General features: G+C 41.9%; 1 protein-coding gene across 10 annotated transcripts in view; it reads left to right on the top strand.

The window, feature by feature from the left end:
* Nucleotides 1-18045, top strand: part of LOC309714817 (cadherin-20-like) — a 98472-nt gene that overhangs the window by 66132 nt on the left and 14295 nt on the right. For 7 of the 10 annotated variants that reach the window (XM_082547518.1, XM_082547515.1, XM_082547517.1 and 4 more), the window contains 6 exons: nt 3933-4236; nt 9054-9348; nt 9651-9770; nt 14991-15158; nt 16597-16784; nt 17201-17454. In XM_082547518.1, coding sequence (XP_082403644.1) covers nt 4018-4236; nt 9054-9348; nt 9651-9770; nt 14991-15158; nt 16597-16784; nt 17201-17454 — 1244 coding nt within the window. In that variant the 5' untranslated portion in view covers nt 3933-4017. Of the gene's footprint in view, nt 1-1774; nt 1883-3932; nt 4237-9053; nt 9349-9650; nt 9771-14990; nt 15159-16596; nt 16785-17200; nt 17455-18045 lie in introns of all 10 variants that reach the window. The other 3 variants (XM_082547520.1, XM_082547516.1, XM_082547519.1) reach the window with 2 other exon arrangements.

Below are 18045 nucleotides of genomic sequence, written 5' to 3'. Positions count from 1 at the left end.
AATAAATTCTTCTATTAAAGATTTCTTGTGGAATCCTAAAAGACTTTTGACTAGAAAGAACTTAACTTGGGAAATAAAGCTATGTCCTCTTCACCTGCTTCTGTTAATTTTCTCTGGGGTCTTCCTCTTTTCCTGCTCCATGGCAGCTCCATCTTTAACTTCCTTTGTGTAATAAATCCACTATCCCTTCTCTGGACATAACCAAACCATCTCAGCCTTGCCTCTCTAACTCTGCCTTCAAACAGCTCAACCTAAGCTGTCCCTCTGAAAAGTGTGTTGATTCAAACCGGATTGAAACAGCATTGATGGAAGCTAGCAGTTCAATGGTCAGGCCTCAGAAGCATTCCTTCACAGTAAGTCTGTGATTAGACTAGTTTTCAATTACAGCTAGTGCAGTTCCTCCATATCTCTTCTTACCTCTCAGATTTATCTGGTACAAATTTACATGCACTGTATTTCAGGTGTTTTCTGCCTGCTGACACTGAAACCTTTGCACAAGTACCCAAAATGACCCTAAAAGTGTCTCCAAAAGCCTCTCGTAACTAACTTTCGGGACTTCTTAACTTTATGATGGCTCAGTCGGGTTTAACACCCACTCCTATGAGCACAAGTTCCACCAGTTAGTTCACCTGGATGGAGGTGCTTTCTGAGTGTATTCAAGCAGCAGTGACTCAGTATGAACAGGTGGAGGTACAGATTCTGTCCGTCAGTCATACCGCAGCAGTTTGTTTTCCTCCATTGGAAGAAATCACTCACCTCACTCCCTCACGCAGGAACAGTTTGATATAGTCTGTTGTTGTCAGATCGCAGCTAATGGAGCAGCAGGTGGACTCTGAGTACGATGATACGACAATATGGTCTATCATTTTCTCACACCAGCTGCTCCCTCTGACAATCACTGTCACTCATTTTCTTCCTCCAACCCTTCCTTCCAATGCTTTCTTTCATTTTAAGACAAACACTGGACAAATTGGATGTTTCTGTAGCTTCTTTTCTATTTTGATTTGTTATTTTTCTTTTGAATACAAAGGCAGATTTTTCCACTTGGAGGAATGCTTCAGCCCGGTGGGAAAATACCTCTTTGCCTTAAGTCTTGCAAAGCTTTTTCATATGATTGCTCTGCTGCCCTCCGCCTAGCTCCTCATCCCCTCAACCCTTCATCTTCCCATCCCCTTCTATCCGCTGTTCACACCAGCTGCCGTTTTGCTTAAACAGGTGAAATGCCATAAGATTAACAGAACAGAGATGTGAAGAATGTTTTGCCAGCACAATTGCGTAGCATGTCACCTCATTAGGCACGACAAAATGGAGCAAAATGCCCGGGTGCAAGCTGCGACCTTTGAGGGGAGGAGCCGAAAGGGGAGGAAGGTCTGGGAGCTAATTTGACTTCATAATGGCAACCAGTCAGCTTGAATAGGCAGAAAAGAGAGGAGCAGCGAGGTCAAGTGTCAGTCGTCCTGCCAAGCGGCCCTCGCGGGGATTGTCTTAACACACACACACACACACACACACACAGCTCAGCCTCCCGCTGACAATGCAGCCACGCCTCCCACCCTTCCCTGCCTTTTGTGCCTCTTCAACAATGATTAACTGATTCAGGGACTCCACGGCAGCACAATGCACTCTCTCTTACAAAACATAATGGAGTCAACCAATGAGTCAAACAGTCTCTCTTTCTTCCGTTGCTGCAAACTTTCTGCTAACAGCCTCCTCTCTTCTTGCTTTTCTTTTCCTTTTATCCCCTCCCCTCCTCGCTCCCTTTTTCTACTTTCAGACCTTAAATCTGCCTATTTTCCCCTGAGCTCATTAATGCAGGAAGATGCGGGCAGATGCAGCCGTCCTCCTAATACATAAAACCAGGATGCAGATGGGAAGAGGCAGCGTAGGTGCCATGCGCTGCATGTGAAAAGGTATTGATCTGAGTTAATCAATACCTTTTCACAAGCATCTCCTGCAAAAATTCACAGACGTGACCTCGCTGATCTTAAGGATTCCTGTGATGCTCGTATCAAAAAGAGCAACATGGAGGAAGATGGTATTTAGAGGCATGAAATCCTGCAACCAGGCAGCACCATAGGGGCATTCAAAACCTGCGATATGGAAGGAAGAAGAAAAAAAAACGTACACAGCACACTTGTAATGAACGGTGTGCAGCGCTGAAGGGAGCTTGTTGAACACGGTGTGAGTAGAGCTGAGCAGGGGTGTTAACAGAAACACTACAATCTCAGAACATCACACCCCCGGGTCTTTTACAGGAGGTGTGAAGGAGCTCACCTCTCCTCATGACAGGAAGAGGAGGAAGGAAGAGAAAGAGTGTGCTTACACTTGCTGATGTTTTGTGTCCCGAGCTGGAGGGAAAGAAGCTGGAGCTGGTGCTTCATTATTTCTGTTATCTCCTCCAGGCTCCAAAACCTTACATTGCTTTAACATTTTTAGGGGAAGTTTGGGCAATGTAATATGAAATGTGCAGGCTTTTGTATGACTATATAATATGAGATAAAAGATGAAATGCCTGCATATAAAAGATGGAATTAGCCACCATTAGCAACAAATTAGCTTTTTAGGTGACTCCATCTTGGGTTTTTGTAGCCAAAAATAACCTTGTTTGTAAGAGAGGGTGGAGTGCTACAGCTACTGTATCACACAAACACAGATACCTGCTAATTGCTGCCAAGAAACAAAAATAAAGAAGTACGATTGATGGACAGATAAATGGATTAACCGTGCAGTTCCTGAGTCCTTTTCCTTAGTTGGATGCTGTGTAGCTAAGAGTGCTAATCAGTATTAATTGAAGCACAGATTAAGTTAACGATAGAAAGCAGTAGTCTTTGTTCAATAATTACAATAACAATGAAGTGGAAAATGAAGCCAGCGACAGAAACTGCAGTTCTAGTGTTTGCCCAACTGCAAAGTAAACTAAACTTCTGAATAGCATGAGTAGGGTGAAACTTTTTCTCACTCATCCACCTGCATGAGTGTAGCTGCTGTTACTGACAGGAATCCTGGCATCTGCTTGGGCCCATCCACTAATATTGTACTGGACCTCTCCACGGTGTGTTTGTGCTGTTGGTGCCTTTTCGACCATTTTATGTGACTAATATTGCGGCTTGCTGTGTCGTGCAGACCATCCAAGAGGTCTGTGCATTAACTGAAATGAAACGTTTATGGAGGTTGCTTTGTGGAGGAAGCTGATAAATTAGGCTGACTAATTTTTGCTGCCAGCCTCAAGTGGCCATAAGAGGAACTACAGTTTTAGTGACTTCATCTTGTTGTCATGACTATTAAAGCTGGTTGGCTGTTGGCCTAGCTTGGTACTGGTTGCCTTACTATTAAAATTTAAAAATGCACCTGCCAGTGCTTCTGATGCTCCCTACTTTATATAATACATTCAAGTAGAAATGACAAACAGTGGTTTGGAAGTTACATTAGTCTGTTCAGTTCCTGAATTTTGTACACCTACGGACTGATTTGATGTACTTAAATGACCCATAAAAACCACAAAAGGTCATCTTCATTCTAAGGCAATCCTCACTAGAGATGTTATAGTTACACATACCTGTGACATCAACAGTCTTTTTGTTTTCATTTTATAACTTTTAAAAAGAAAAAATACAGCACAACGTTTATTTGGTTTACCTAAAAGCAACAAAAAAAAATCTGAAGAACATGTACCCATTCTCCTCATTTCTTTTCAACTCCACATTGCCAGTACAAGAGGAACCCTCTCATTCAGCCGTTATAAGGCTCACACAGATACACAGCTCATCATAAATCTACAAAAGCTCAGTAGTAGAGAAATAATCTGGAGTCAGTGGAAATGTCCTTGTTGTATCCCGTGGCACTGTTGGAGACCTGTGGATGACACATATTAACAGAAATGAATGTGTCCAGAATCTGAGACTCATCTGTGCTCTTCCTTTTTTCTCTTCCAGCAGCCACAAAGACGAGACCCAGGAAATAGCTCCACTTGTCAAGAAAAAGGGAAAAGTCTTTTCAAATACTACTCCGTGTTTCACGATGGGAGACCGAGTGCATCTTCCAGCAGTTGCGTGGACCTTGCTCCCCGTGGCTCTTGGCATTTTGACCCTTCTGCCTCATAGCCTTCTGGGTACGCCGGCAGAGGAGGAACATGTAGGGAGCTCAGCACTGCTGCAACGGGCAAAGCGAAGCTGGGTGTGGAATCAGTTCTTTGTCCTGGAGGAGTATACTGGACTGGAACCACTTTATATTGGAAAGGTCAGTCTTCACTATAAGTTGCACTTTACATGTGGAGGTATAAGATGCAAAGAGTGTGGGTTTCTAGCCTTGCAAAGAGCATGGTTTCTAAGTAACCTTTGAACTGATAGGTGCTGCAAAGTGAATTTAACTCCAACTCCTTCAAACAGAGCAAACTAAGAGATCTATAGGGGAGCTCTACTGCTGGAGGTCATCGGCAGCTTGGCTAGAGCTGAGCACATGAATACAAAAAGAGAAGATCATGGGTGGGCAAAGGCAAGCTTCAATAAACACAAGAAGAAGAAAAAAGAAAAAGAAATTCCAAATTTAATCCCTGGATGCACTGAGTTCTTCTGAGAGACAGCCTCTCTTCTGTCCACTTTGAACCAGAGCCAGACAGCAGTGATTGAGTTAATTGACTCGAACCGAAGCTTCAGTCGGTCTCCGTTTCTCAGAAGTGGACGGCACATCTGCAGCACCGCTGACATGCTCTCACAAGAGCAGAGGAGAGGTGCTCACAATGGAGCACTTTGATTGCTCGCTTGCTAAAGTGAATTGAACATTTGATCAATAGTTGTAATTCTAGTCATCATCGGCAGAGAGAAGCATCATTTCTGCAAGCTCAAACTTAAAAAAAAAATGCCATTATATCACTAAAAAAGATTTCTCTGGAAAGAGAGAAAGCAAAAAAATAATTTAGTGTCAAGTGCCTGCACAAATCTGAGTCGATTTAGGAGCCATTTCACTGAGTATTACTCTCACAGTATAGAAATTGTCTGCAGGAGCACATGTTTTCTTTTAGTTTCAACAAATACAGAAGTAATAATGTATCTAAATTTAAACAAAATGCTCAAGCCTGCTATTTTTTCTTACTGTGAAGCCAATTTTAACCAATTTACGAGCAACAAACAAGTATTATCAGTGCAGCTAACACCACAGACACTATGAAAGATGGATGTGAAGCCAGTGCTTATTGAAGTCTTTCTTTTTTCTGAACTCAACCACCAGGTTTGGGTCATTCTGAGTAAAATATTAACTCAATTGTGGAAGTTTTGGTCTTTCTGAGAATGCTGATTGGCTAATGACTTGTGATTGATGAATCACTCACTTATCACAGCTGGTTTCAAAACACCAAGAAAATGCTTTTTGCTATTCCTGAATAGCTAAAAGTATAAAGCCCCGATTTCAGAACTACCACTCCCTCAATATCCCTCATCAGCTTTTAAAGCACTGCAGTATTAACTGCTCATCCTCAGAAATCACCCTTTGGGAGTGATGCAAACCTGCTTTAATTAGTCTTCTGGAATAATTTCACTACCACCGCTTGGGAATACTGAGGAAAATGTCAGATTCCTAAAAGCCATGTGCTTATGCAGACAGAGAGATCTGCAGGAAAAATATTACTTCCACTTAAATATGGCGTGAAAAATTTCCATACCGTGTTTCTCCTCATCTCTAATTTTTTCACACTGAATGGATAAAGTGATTCTAACAGGCTGAGCTACAACCCAAAGGGCCACTCAAGTCCGGGGCAAAGCAGAAGATGTATTGCAGCCTCCGTCCTTAGTTTGCTTCTCCTCAGTTCTCCCTACCTCTGCTGAGGAACTTTGTATTCAGAGCCGCTGGGTTGATGGAGGTTTGGGGGTTTGGGCCAAAGCTGAGAAGGAGCAGGTAATTGATAGCCCGAGTGTCAAACTTGCTACTTTCAAAGGCTTTGAAGGAAAGGAGGCACTGGAGCCGGAGAAGGTGGATAAGCAGAGGAAAGCTGAGCCTGTGATATATCACTACCAGACACAGGGCTAAAGTCCACAATGAGGTGCTGATTAGGAAATCTATTCTGGGCTGAGCTGGGCTTTGCAGGAGAGCGTGCAGGTGGGCATGTTGTCGGCAGTGATAGGAAAAGCTGTATTGTCTGCTTCTCGGCAATGAAAGATATTGTAAAAACTACTAGTGCATTATCACTGGCATAACAAGTAGCAAAACTTTTAGCCGTTCAACCACCTCGGCTCGGCCCCAGATGAGAAAAACAGCCAAAGGAAGTGTGTCTTGAAAGGAGTGTTTGCAGATTTAGTGCTGTGTTGTGGCCTGGCTGCACACCTGTTGATTATATATGAGACAGACTGGGGGGCATTTAATTTCACTCCGCTAGTGTGATGGCAGCAAGCACTCATCATACGCAGAGGCCCTTTAAGTACAAAGTAAAGTCTGATTGCAGATCAACAGGATGACATTTGCTCTTAGAGGCTACAAAAGGCTTCTGATTGCACTGCAGGGTCTCGGGCAACAGGCTATAAGCTGTGATTATATGTCTACTTCCAGCAACAATATTAAGAACAACACATAAGCACACACCATCCCTGGAGGTCAAGAATTTTACAATTTTGGGGGACTCAAATCAGTTTGACAGTAATGCATTAATTTATCATAAGGACATTTCATGTTTTTCCAGATTATTTAGACTACAACGTAAAAACCATTAACAATGAGCCCTGGTGAGGTCAAAATTAGTTAATTGCTAATCACATTACATCAAATTACATCAGGAAAAGCTTAGATCCATGTGCCAAAATCATCACATACCCACTGATCTGAAGTGGGCCAGACTGGGAACTCTATTGGTACATATCCTACATATCGCAGAAAACATTCAGTGAAAAGAAGTTTAACTACAAATTGTAGTGCAGCGCAAACCCACCAGCATAGCTCGACATGCTTGTCAACACAACAAATTACAGGACAATGTTAATTTGCAAAAAAGTGCTGAATTTATATATCTATTTGTTTATTTGTTTTCTTTTTTGTTTTTCTTTTACTGTGACAAAAACTGGAAATTTTCTGTTATTTAATGTAATACGAACAATAATAAGCAATTTAACTACAACCAAAGTACTTTGATGCAGTACAACGAGCAACGTGAGGTCTTTGCCAGTGAGACATTCTGGCCCCACCCGGGTCTTAGGTTTGACACCCCTGGCTGAAGCCGTGGAGTAACCTCTGGGGCTGAAAAAAGATGAAAAAAAAACTGATAAAGCGACATCACTTGAATTATGTTCTTCTGATTTTATTTTACCTACTTTTGATTCAGAGCGTATCTTATATTCCATTACTGACGAGAGAAGAGGGAGTAAAACGGAGCAGGTGGTCAAATGAAAGCTGTTAATGAAGAATCATCTTCAGCAAGCAAATCATCAGAAGATCAAAATGAATCCCTGACAAAGGCAAAGATACTTTAATTCATCTTGTTCTCTTGAATCAAAGGTTTGAGTGCGCTGCAGCAGATTTTAGATAACAAATTACTTACCCAAATTTGACAATATCCATGAAGCATCACCTTAACCATTGTCAACAATGCCAGCATATGCATTGATTTTTTTTTTTAACCTACTCAACCTACTTGCTATTCAAACCGTCTCTTTGTTAGGGCCAGTCAATAAGACTAAAGCTGTTTACAGGGGGAGGGGCTTAAATGGCTTGTTTCAGACAGAGAATCCAAAGCCCCTGACAGAGCCCTTCTAATAAAAGTGTCATGGTCCTGGGTCTTTTGACCCAGCGTTTTAAGTTTGAGTTTATTTTGTTCATTAGGTTATCTAAGTTCATTTGGTTATTAGACTCCTTGTGTTCTCTTCCCCTGTATTTAAGCTTCCCCTCACCCTTCGTGTTTCATGCTGCGTGTCTTATGTTATCAAGTTTGTATTATTATGCCTAAGTGTTTCTAGTTATTATTTTCCCCTCGTGTTTCCAACCATGTTAAATCTCCCCTGCTCTTCATGCGTTTCATGTCTGTGTCTTACGTTGTCAAGTTCGGGTTGTCATGTCTATGTCTCATTATGTTTCCTGTTTTATTGTGAAGAGGTCTGGTGTTCTGTGTTCATCATGTTCAGTTTTACTCTCCCACTGTGACGTCATTATGTTCATGTGTGCCAGCTGTTTCCTCATGTGTCTCCACTTCCCCTAATCACCTCCTGTGTATTTAAGTCCTCTGTTTTCAGTGTGTGATTGTCAGGTCGTCTGTTGTCCACGCCATGTTTCCTATGCCATGCTTCCAAGTGTCTTGTCTAGGTTTTTCTTATTGTTTGTTTAGATTTCCCAGTTTAGGTTTGTGTTAATTTTGCTTCAGTTTGCCTTGCCCTTTGTTTGTACCTTTTTTACCAGCCATATTAAACGGCTCGCTTTTTGTTAACATTCAAGTTTTGTTCCCTGTTCCTTGGAGTCTGCATTTTGGGTCCTTTTTCAATTCATACAGTCTGCCCTCGCCAGACTGTGACAAAAAGCCCCAAATAAAAATATGGAGCTGGAAAGGAGCACAACAAGTCCACTTTAAGAAAGTTACCCTGTAGCTGTGTTGTGCACACTGAATCATGGCTACTCTTACACTCCTAACAGTCAGGTTGCAAAAATGTGAAATAGCAAATTTTCATCACATACTTTACTGTTCTTTGATAACTTGACTAATTCCCTAAATAGGGAGCCACGTTGTTCCAGGCATGTACTACAGCCTCTTTTCTTGTGTATTCTCATTTCTGGGTGTGTGGGTTTTTTTTTTTTTCTGCAGCAACTATAACACATGTTTAGTTGGACTGAGATCATGAGGTTGACTTGGACGTTGCTTCATTTGTCCCAGTAAAGCTGTTTGTTTGTCATTTCTGTATGCTTAGGATCGCTGTGCTGTTGCATTTTTCTAAAATTGGAAGATACGACCTAATTATCATTCCCAAAACATGTCAATGCCCTAATACTTTTGGACTGCACCATTTGTCTGTTGTACTGTCAATTTATGACTGGTCTTTCATGCTGGTCATGAGAATTTCACTTTTAACTAACAACTCTGAACCGCACAGCTCCACTCAGACATGGACAAAGGTGATGGCTCCATTAAGTACATCCTCACGGGGGAAGGGGCGGGCACCACGTTCACCATCGATGACAGCACGGGGGACATCCACGCAATCCAGAGGCTGGACCGAGAGGTGAAGGCTCAGTACATACTCCGTGCACAGGCCCGCAACCGCCTCACGGACAGGCCCCTAGAGCCTGAGTCCGAGTTCATCGTCAAGATCCAGGACATCAATGACAACGAGCCGAGATTTCTAGATGGCCCATACCAGGCGACTGTGCCTGAGATGTCCAAAATAGGTAAGCAGAAGGAAAAGGAAAGGCGGGCGCATGGTAGGAGACAGAAACAAAAATGTTCTCTGTGCATGTTTGTCCACGTTTGCAGCCATGGCGAACAATAACAAAGTGCATAAAAGCCCTTCAGAGTTGACGCTGTTGCTTGTTCTTACAGCCTCGTTTCCATCTGCTTCATTCACAATTCATAAAGATACTTTTAAAGTAAATAAGCACAGTTAGTTTGTGTCTACAGATGGAGAAATCTCCACCTAAGAGGATGCTTCCTATTTATAACTGCATCATCTCCCGCTAACCTCTGCTTCCAGGAACATCTGTGATCCAGCTGACCGCTACAGATGCTGACGACCCCACATATGGCAACAGCGCACGTGTGGTCTACAGCATACTGGAGGGCCAGCCTTATTTCTCTGTAGATGCCAAGACTGGTACGAAGCTGCAAAACCACTCATTGCATGCAGAAGCTGGAAATTTCAAGCTTCACCAGCTACTAACTATTTTATGAGCTCCATATGAATTTGTAATTACTCGGAATGATGTCAGATGACCCGATAAAGTCCACAAACTTCCTTAAGATTTATTAACAGGCACCTACCACCTCTTTTTTAACACTATATCACACTGATTTTGTCTGATTTTAGCAGTCCACACCCCTGTGTATACCAAACCGACTTTGAATGTAGGAAGCTCAGCATGGTTCCTGTTGTTGCTATGAGACTACCGAACACTTGTCTGAAACGCGACGCAACTTGCCACGTCTCTAAATCCTGGCACCCGACAAAAAAAGAGCTCAAAGTGTGACTTTTCTGTTGAAAATGAGGACAGAATAAGACAGACGGCGCCTCATAGCATGGAGAGCAAACGCTTGGAGAAATATAAAATTAAATACTATGTATTTTGCAGTATACTTTTAACCATCTTGCTGGTTTCTGCTCACCTGCTTTCTCTTTTTTATCTCTTTCCAAGCAGCAGTTGAGTCCCAGTTACCGGCTTATATTTTGAGTATTTTCTTCTGAGATGATGAATCCATCAATGGTGACAGAAACATACAAAGTCATTTTATTAGTAAAGGACTATTTGAAGTTTTTGAGAAACCTGCTTTAACCCACATCCTGTTAGCCTAGCTTAGCATAAAGACTGGATCAAGAAACAAACAGCATACTTGGCTTTGTATTATGTATTTCTTGCAAATGCTTTTGATCACACAGCTTGACCTTCTTCATTTCAATCAGTACCAGAAGTAATTAAAAATAATTATTAGTATACAGTAGATAATAAAAGGAAGTGTTGCACCCTGTACTTAAAGCTAAATGATATAGGCTACTACATTTGACAAAAGTCAGGGCCCCAAACTTATGTGTGGCGTACTCCCTTTGGTTGTAGCGAAGATTAAAAAAAAAAGAAGAAGCAGTTTTTGGTTTACGGGCAAAAACTGAGTCACTCCCCCGAGACTCTCACATTAAAATGTCTGGCTTTATAGCAGAAATAAATACGTTTACAGCTTGCTACAACCTGTCTGTATATTTAGGATAATTGTGCTGTTGTCTTGATTTAAAACTGCAACCTAAGCACCTGGGTTTTTTCAGGCTTTAAGTTTTCTATTATTGCTGTGGCAACCTTGACTTGCAGCTGGAAGCCACAGCTTCACTTTCTCTAATTTGAGTCACTGAACTAGATTTTGTGTCTTTTTTTAGTGATGTTAGTGCCTTTTACCAACTAATATTCCATTATGTTGCATCCAGTTAACTAATTAAATGTTGTCAAGTATGCAACTACACCATTTTAACACTCCTAGTGTCACACATACATTCATACAGTGTTTTTATCTAGACATAACATTACACACATGAAGCACTGGGGTAACTAGCTGGTTCAGCATCTTACTCAATGGTGCTTCAGACCATTGATGGGAGGAGCCAAGTATCCAACCATCCAACCAGCCACAGCTGCCCCCAAAAGACAGGAAGAATAATGCACGAATACTAACTGCAGATAAGAAACAGAGTACAGCAACATGGAGACTAACCAGGGACCTCAGGATGACAACAGACGATCCCAAAAAGGGAGACAGGAATATTTACACACTGAGGGTGTTTAAAAAAGTGGAGACATTTTTGGTAGTGCACTTCCACCTTTGTGTATTTATCATTTTCCTGTTTCAACATGACAGTGCTTCAGTGCGTGAAGCCAGCGTACAGCATGGTGTGGAAAAAAACTGGACTTGTTCAGACAAAGCTCTGACTTTGACCATCTAACAGCTTTGGGATGAACTAAATTATCAACCCACAAGCGTGAGAGACCTCTCCAATACTCTTGGGTCTGAATTAGATCAAACTACTGCAGCCAGGTATCTTTTCAAAGAAGAAGAATAAAGATTATTGGTTGGCCAGCGTGTTTTACAAAATAACAGCATATAAAAATAAGGTAAACATAACTTGTAAAAGAGGAAGATTTCTTTAAACCTGTAGCTTTCTAGGATGTGGTTAAAGGATTTACTACCATGTCCAAAAATCCATTAGTACCTCTGGCCAGTGTTTAACACAGCTGTCCCGTTTCTTTGTCAGCACAGAATCTGTTGCCAAACCGCTGAGGGTGCACTGCCCATCAACAGCCAGTCAGACTACTGCTACCGCTGCTGCTGTAGGTCGGCTCTGCAGCCATCAATCAGCCTCACTGCCTCGACTATAGGCACAGCTTTTATTGGTGCTGCCACAATGTACAACTTAAACACAGACAGCCTTGGAGCTGCCCGCAACTTGAACTCCTTTTCTGATTCTGTAGCACAAAACTTTTACCTTGCATGAATTGTGCTGCAGATTTAAAATAAAAGCAATTGAAAAAAGCACGCAAATGTGATTCAGAGAAATTAGGCTGTAAGCCAATAGTGAGGTTGCAGGGTTGAGGTTGGTTACGTGCACTTTAACTGTGCAGCTATGCAAAAAAATACCTTATTTAATCCTCTAGAAGCAACAATTTCTTACTTTTCTTTGCTCTCATTTTCAGTTCGAACTAAAGTAAATGTGATTATTTCCACTTCTTGATTAGGACACTGACATGAGTGATAACTTCATTAGGAACACCTGTGCATCTGTGTAATTATGTGCTCATCTGATCACGCAATCATGTGTTTGCAGAGCAAAACATTAAAGTCTGCAGATAAGTCCGAATGCTTACTTAATCTAAACATAAAACATCAGAATCAGGAGTAATGTGGTTTTTCTCCAACTGCTGATATTGTGAGATTTCCACCACAGCTGCTTCTGGAGTTCAGTTAGGTGAGAGGTCAGCTGGCAGACCGGTTGGAGCTGGCAGACAGTAGCATAGATAACCAATCTTCACGTCCGTGCTGAGAAAGAAAGCATTTGAGTCAGAGGTGGACAGGCTACAACAGCAAAGGACCACATTGAGTCTGACTGAGGCAGCAGAGGTCACAGACTCACTAAAACTGGACAAAAATGTATCTTGGTCTGATTAGTCTCCTTTTTGTCCTAAAGCTGCAGATAGCAGGCTCAAATCTATGGTCAGAGATGATGTTTTCTGTACCACAGTTGACCTTTTCTAGAAGCAAGTCACGTTAAGTCAGGTACTGCAAAATTATTTTGAAGTCCACTAAATATGAAGCCACAAAGTTTGATTCTTTTGACTCAAAATAGAATCTAAAAAGGACATTATTACATCTTCATGACCACCACCACATTGTTGTTATTTTTTTTTTCAAAGTCATGGTAGTCTTAGGTGCTTGAAGGCAACTCTTTTTTTAGGTCCTTGAAAATGATATCATCGATCAGTCGCCTACAGATATATTTTGAGATCCCATCTGTTTCAACTCCCATTCACATCTAGATGCATCTGACCCTAATAACTCTCATGATAACAGCATAAGTCAAACCTCAGGTCTACTTCCAAGGTGACAACTCCACCAGGGTTTAACTGGCTGAGAATCCCATCAGCTGTTAAAACCTAAAACCTCTTGGATGAGAAATTGGCAAATTGTATGAGTGCAACACCTATACCTGCTAATTAGTGCTAATTAACTAGATTTTCTCACCCAAACTGAAACAAAAGCTTCTTGGGCAGGCTGTTTTTAGCAGCGGCCAATATTATTTGTCAGGTAATTCAATTAGGCGGTTCAGAGGTCCAGTTCGTTGACTCCCATTAGCAGAGGTGAAGTCTACCAACTACCAAAGACAGAATAAACAGGAACATAGGAACATGATGCGTCTCACTGGTTGGTGAAGTCACGCTATAAATAAATCAAAATCAATTAGCAAGTGAACGAGTGAGCATCACCAGGATAACAGTCCTTTCTGACCAATTTTTAATTTGGCTACATCGTATGTACTGTCTATGGCAAATACCTGTGCATTCATCTGCTTGTGCCAGACCCCTAACTCATCCAGGTTGATGATTCAAAACGTAGTGCCCTTTGTAGAGAAACTATCCGTAAAGGCCAGAAAAAAATTTTTATATCAGGCTATAAAGATGTTTTTGAAAGCTGCAGCTTTTTGCACATCTGTGCTAACTTGGTCAGTGTCTGCTTGTCCCACAAAAGCTCTGGACAAATGCAATCTAAAGTCATGCTATGGCTACAACAGCAAAGCAAAAAGAATGCTTATCAACATTTCTACCACATTAACAAGTAGATATGTCTGCTGCTGCACAATTAAAATTGTCCCAAACCTCTGCTCTGTGCATGTCTCAGTGCAACAAGATGATTGGCTTTCATATTTCTCAGCTTGGGCGTTGATTGACTCTTTGTGGTCTGGGACATTTGCCTGTAGATTTTGATTCATTATTATCTGAATACCATGTCTCCCCTTAAACGTTCCTGGTCATTCGCATGGTTTACAATCTCCTAATGACTGCTCTCAGCATGATAATGCACCATGTCACAAAGCCAAAAAAGTAATTTGAACCTGGTTTCATTAACATGACAATGAGATTATTGGGCTTAAGTGGCATCCACTGTAACGATGCACAGATTGCACATATGTCCGCAGGCACAGTGGTTAATCTGCATAAAAATTAACATTCTGAAAAACAGAGGATGGTTTGTGAGATGCATCATTAATGAGGAAAATATTAATTATGATTTCTAAAAAAAACATTTTTCATTTTTCATCAGGCATAAACTAGACTGCCATTCTGCTAGCTTGCACAATTTATAATTTAAAAACAGTGTACAGTTGCCATAACATCATATCATACTAACATATTGGATATCCAAATGAGAAATAACAGTAATGTGTGTTTGGGTGGGGGACTCTAAATTAGAGAAACTAATTAGTTGTGGTGTGTGGTGCGAGGATGATTTATGCATGCATGTGTATTAGGATGACACTGGACTCCTCTCAAGCCCCCCAGGCACCAGCAGATCACCTTTTGTATGTAGCAGAATGCACATTTACTGTCGACTTTATTTGGTACACCTTGCTAGCGATGGGTTTGAACTCTTTTTGCCTTCATGACTTGCGTAAATCTTCATGCACAGATTCAACGAGATGCTGGAAAAATCCCTCATGAACAGACAGAGATCAATATAAAATCAGTTGATCATCAAGGTTTTACGTTCATTTCAGGACACCATCCTTTGGCTGTTTCACCTCAGTCTGTGTCAACTGACCTTTAATTTGCCTCTCTGTTTTTAGGCATGGTCCGTGTGTCCCTGGCAGACATGGACCGCGAGACCAGAGAAAACTACACTGTGGTCATCCAGGCGAAGGACATGGGCGGGCAGCTGGGGGGGCTAGCCGGCACCACTACTGTCAACATCACGCTCAGCGACATCAACGACAACCCGCCCATGTTTGACCAAAGTAAGCAACCCTCTGCAGATGTTTTTCTTAGTTTTATTGATTTTCTACCTGAACCCATATCAGCCTCGAGGAGGAGCAACATGTACTTTGTCTCAGCAGCTATGAAACAGCAGCGTGTGATATACTGCAGGAAAACTTCGAAAAGAAAAAGAAAAAGCCTCTGAGTATATACAAACTGTGCAGCTTTGAGCTATGACTCCCTGAGGTAATGAGGGCTGAAACAAAGCATTACTTTAAATGTCAGAAGATATTCTTCCAGTGAGCTGATTTGTCCAACCAGCAGTCCACAAATTAGCTCTTAATTTTTATCAGACAAATGACTGAACTAAAAGGAAAAACAAACAACCATTTAACTTCTACTGCAGTAAACACTTTTTTTAATCTTCATAAGAAGTCCTCTTTTCAAAGTTAAGTTTTGGAGTCTCTGGAGAAAGCTCAGATGTCGTTCTTTAGGAAGACCTTATCATGCAGTTTTGTATATTTTTATGGTTCAGCATAATACTGATACTGTTTTATTATTTTTGGTAAGAAGTAGGATTAAGTCTCGATTTTGAGCCAGTTGGTGTTTTTGCTTTCTGGAAGCTTGGCCTTAAAATGATGCTGACTTTACACTGAACTCTGCCTTGTGCATTATAGTACAGCCTGAGCGTGCTGCAGCTGAGACAGGCCAGGAACCCAAACTCAGAGCCCTGAAATGGCCCTGAGATCACTGTTTAGTTTCAGGGTTGACACCTCACTCGTGGTGTGCTTTGTGTATTTTTAAAACTGCCCCCAATAAGAACTGTGCAAAACTATTCATCTCTACATCTATCCACTTCATTTCTCTGGAGAACCCAAGCCATTAGCCCCTCTGTCCACTTCTAGCCACCAATCCCCAGTCATTTACCCTCTGGCCTCCTCCCTCCCTCCCTCTTCTCCTTCTTCCCAGCCACCAGACGCCCCATGCTGTCTCTTTCAATATACCAATTTCTACTTCTCTCATTAGGTCAGGGGTTTGTCTAACTGTCTGCGGTCATCTCGGCTTGGCCGACCGGTGGCTTCGCTCTTAGACAAAGAAAACACCCAGCGCCCACTTCCTCCTCCATCACCAGTCCCCAAACCAATTAACGCCATCACTCTGATGGAACTTTGATCGGTTGTGAAGAGCTTCAGGGATTCCCCTCCGACAAACACAATGTGCAAGCGTTTCGCTTTAAGGCTGCGGGGAGCTCCACAAATTGGGCAGCTGTCACCTCTTCTTTGAGGTTAAACGGTAGATGAAATTCAAGCCGACCCATGAGACAGTAGATAACCCAATTGTGAGGCGTTTATGGAGCCATTTATTTCATCCGGCTTGAGATGTGGTTTGGAGACAAGAGGAGCCGAAGAGGTTTGGCTCCCTCTAGAGGACTGAAAAGTGAACCCGTTTGATTACACTCATGTTAATCTGTGTCTTCAGGGCTGTACCAGATGAGCATTCCTGAGTCGGCTCCTGTGGGGTCGGTGGTGGGACGCATCTGGGCGAAGGACAGGGACATTGGGGTCAATGCTGAGATGAAGTACAGCATCATCGATGGGGATGGAAGGGACACCTTTGACATCAGCACCGACCCTACAAACCTCTTTGGCATCATCACAGTGAAAAAGGTACAGACTAAAGATCTGTGATAGAGATAAAGATGATATTATGATATAGATATTAACTATCCAATTTCTTTTTTTTAAAAAAAAGAAACAGTCCATTTTTTATCATTTACAAAAGGCTGAAAGCCTTCTTTGTCCTACACTCAAAAGTCCCTTCAGGAATCTATCAATTTAATTTCACCTTGAGTGAGGGAAAGATCACATTCTTTTTGCAGCATCTCTTCAGTAAATTCAGCACTGAAATAAATACTTAATATTTATTTTTTTATTTTGAGCTGGACAGTTCCTAGCAGATAGGCCCAGCGTTTGCTGATTTTACCATGAAATACCAGCAGTTTAACCTTTTAATCTCAATCAACGTCTTAACCCCAGAGTTCTTTTTTAAAGGTTTAAAATCTTTTTGTGTGTTACCCCATCAGCCGCTAAACTTTGAGATCAAGCCAAGCTACACTCTAAAGGTGGAGGGAGCCAACACCCACTTGGATCCGGCCTTTCGCCACCGCGGGCCCTTCAAGGACGTCACCATCGTGCACGTGAGCATAGAGGACGTGGACGAGCCCCCGCTGTTCGACTCGCCGGCGTACTACGTCGAGCTGCCAGAGGACGCAGAGATCGGGACTATGGTGAAGACCGTGTCAGCGAGGGATCCGGATGCTGCCAACAACACTGTGAGGTGAGGATGACAAATAAACCACTCCAGATTTTGTGTGCTTCAGTAGTTTTGCAGTTTTACTGCAAACATGCTTACTGTGCAAGAGTTTAGTCTACATTTTAAGCATTTAAATAGGTCAATAAATACCCTTGATACGACAAAAAAAACCACCTCAAAGGCAAAGTTTCTATTTTTTGTGATAATGCTCCAGTTATGTGCTTCGCATGGTTTGATTTAGCAGAATTTCTGTGCAGATGTGTGACAGAAACAATCTGCTGAAAGTCCTCTTTGTTGTTTCTACTGGCTTCAGATTTTATGCACCAACACTGTAATATATGTAGATACAAGATGCTTGATATAAGGTGTGGCCTTATCTGGATGTGATGCTAGCAGTCACTGTCTAAACATGGACTGCACAATCTGTATCTGAGGATTTTTTCTCCATTCTTGGATAAGTGTAGCCTTCAGTGGGTGCAAAGGTCACTGATTGAGCCTGATGAAGGCATCAACCCAACATGTTCAGAGACACAGGGACTAAATGTTGGCTAGAGAAGTCTGTATATGGCACAAGCTTAGGTTGGAATGCCTCATCTCGGTAGCTCAGATTCCACC

The sequence above is a fragment of the Aulonocara stuartgranti genome, assembly GCF_965226115.1.
Source record: "Aulonocara stuartgranti genome assembly, chromosome: 9".
NCBI classification, from domain to species: domain Eukaryota; kingdom Metazoa; phylum Chordata; class Actinopteri; order Cichliformes; family Cichlidae; genus Aulonocara; species Aulonocara stuartgranti.
This window is presented reverse-complemented; position numbering and strand designations above follow the sequence as displayed.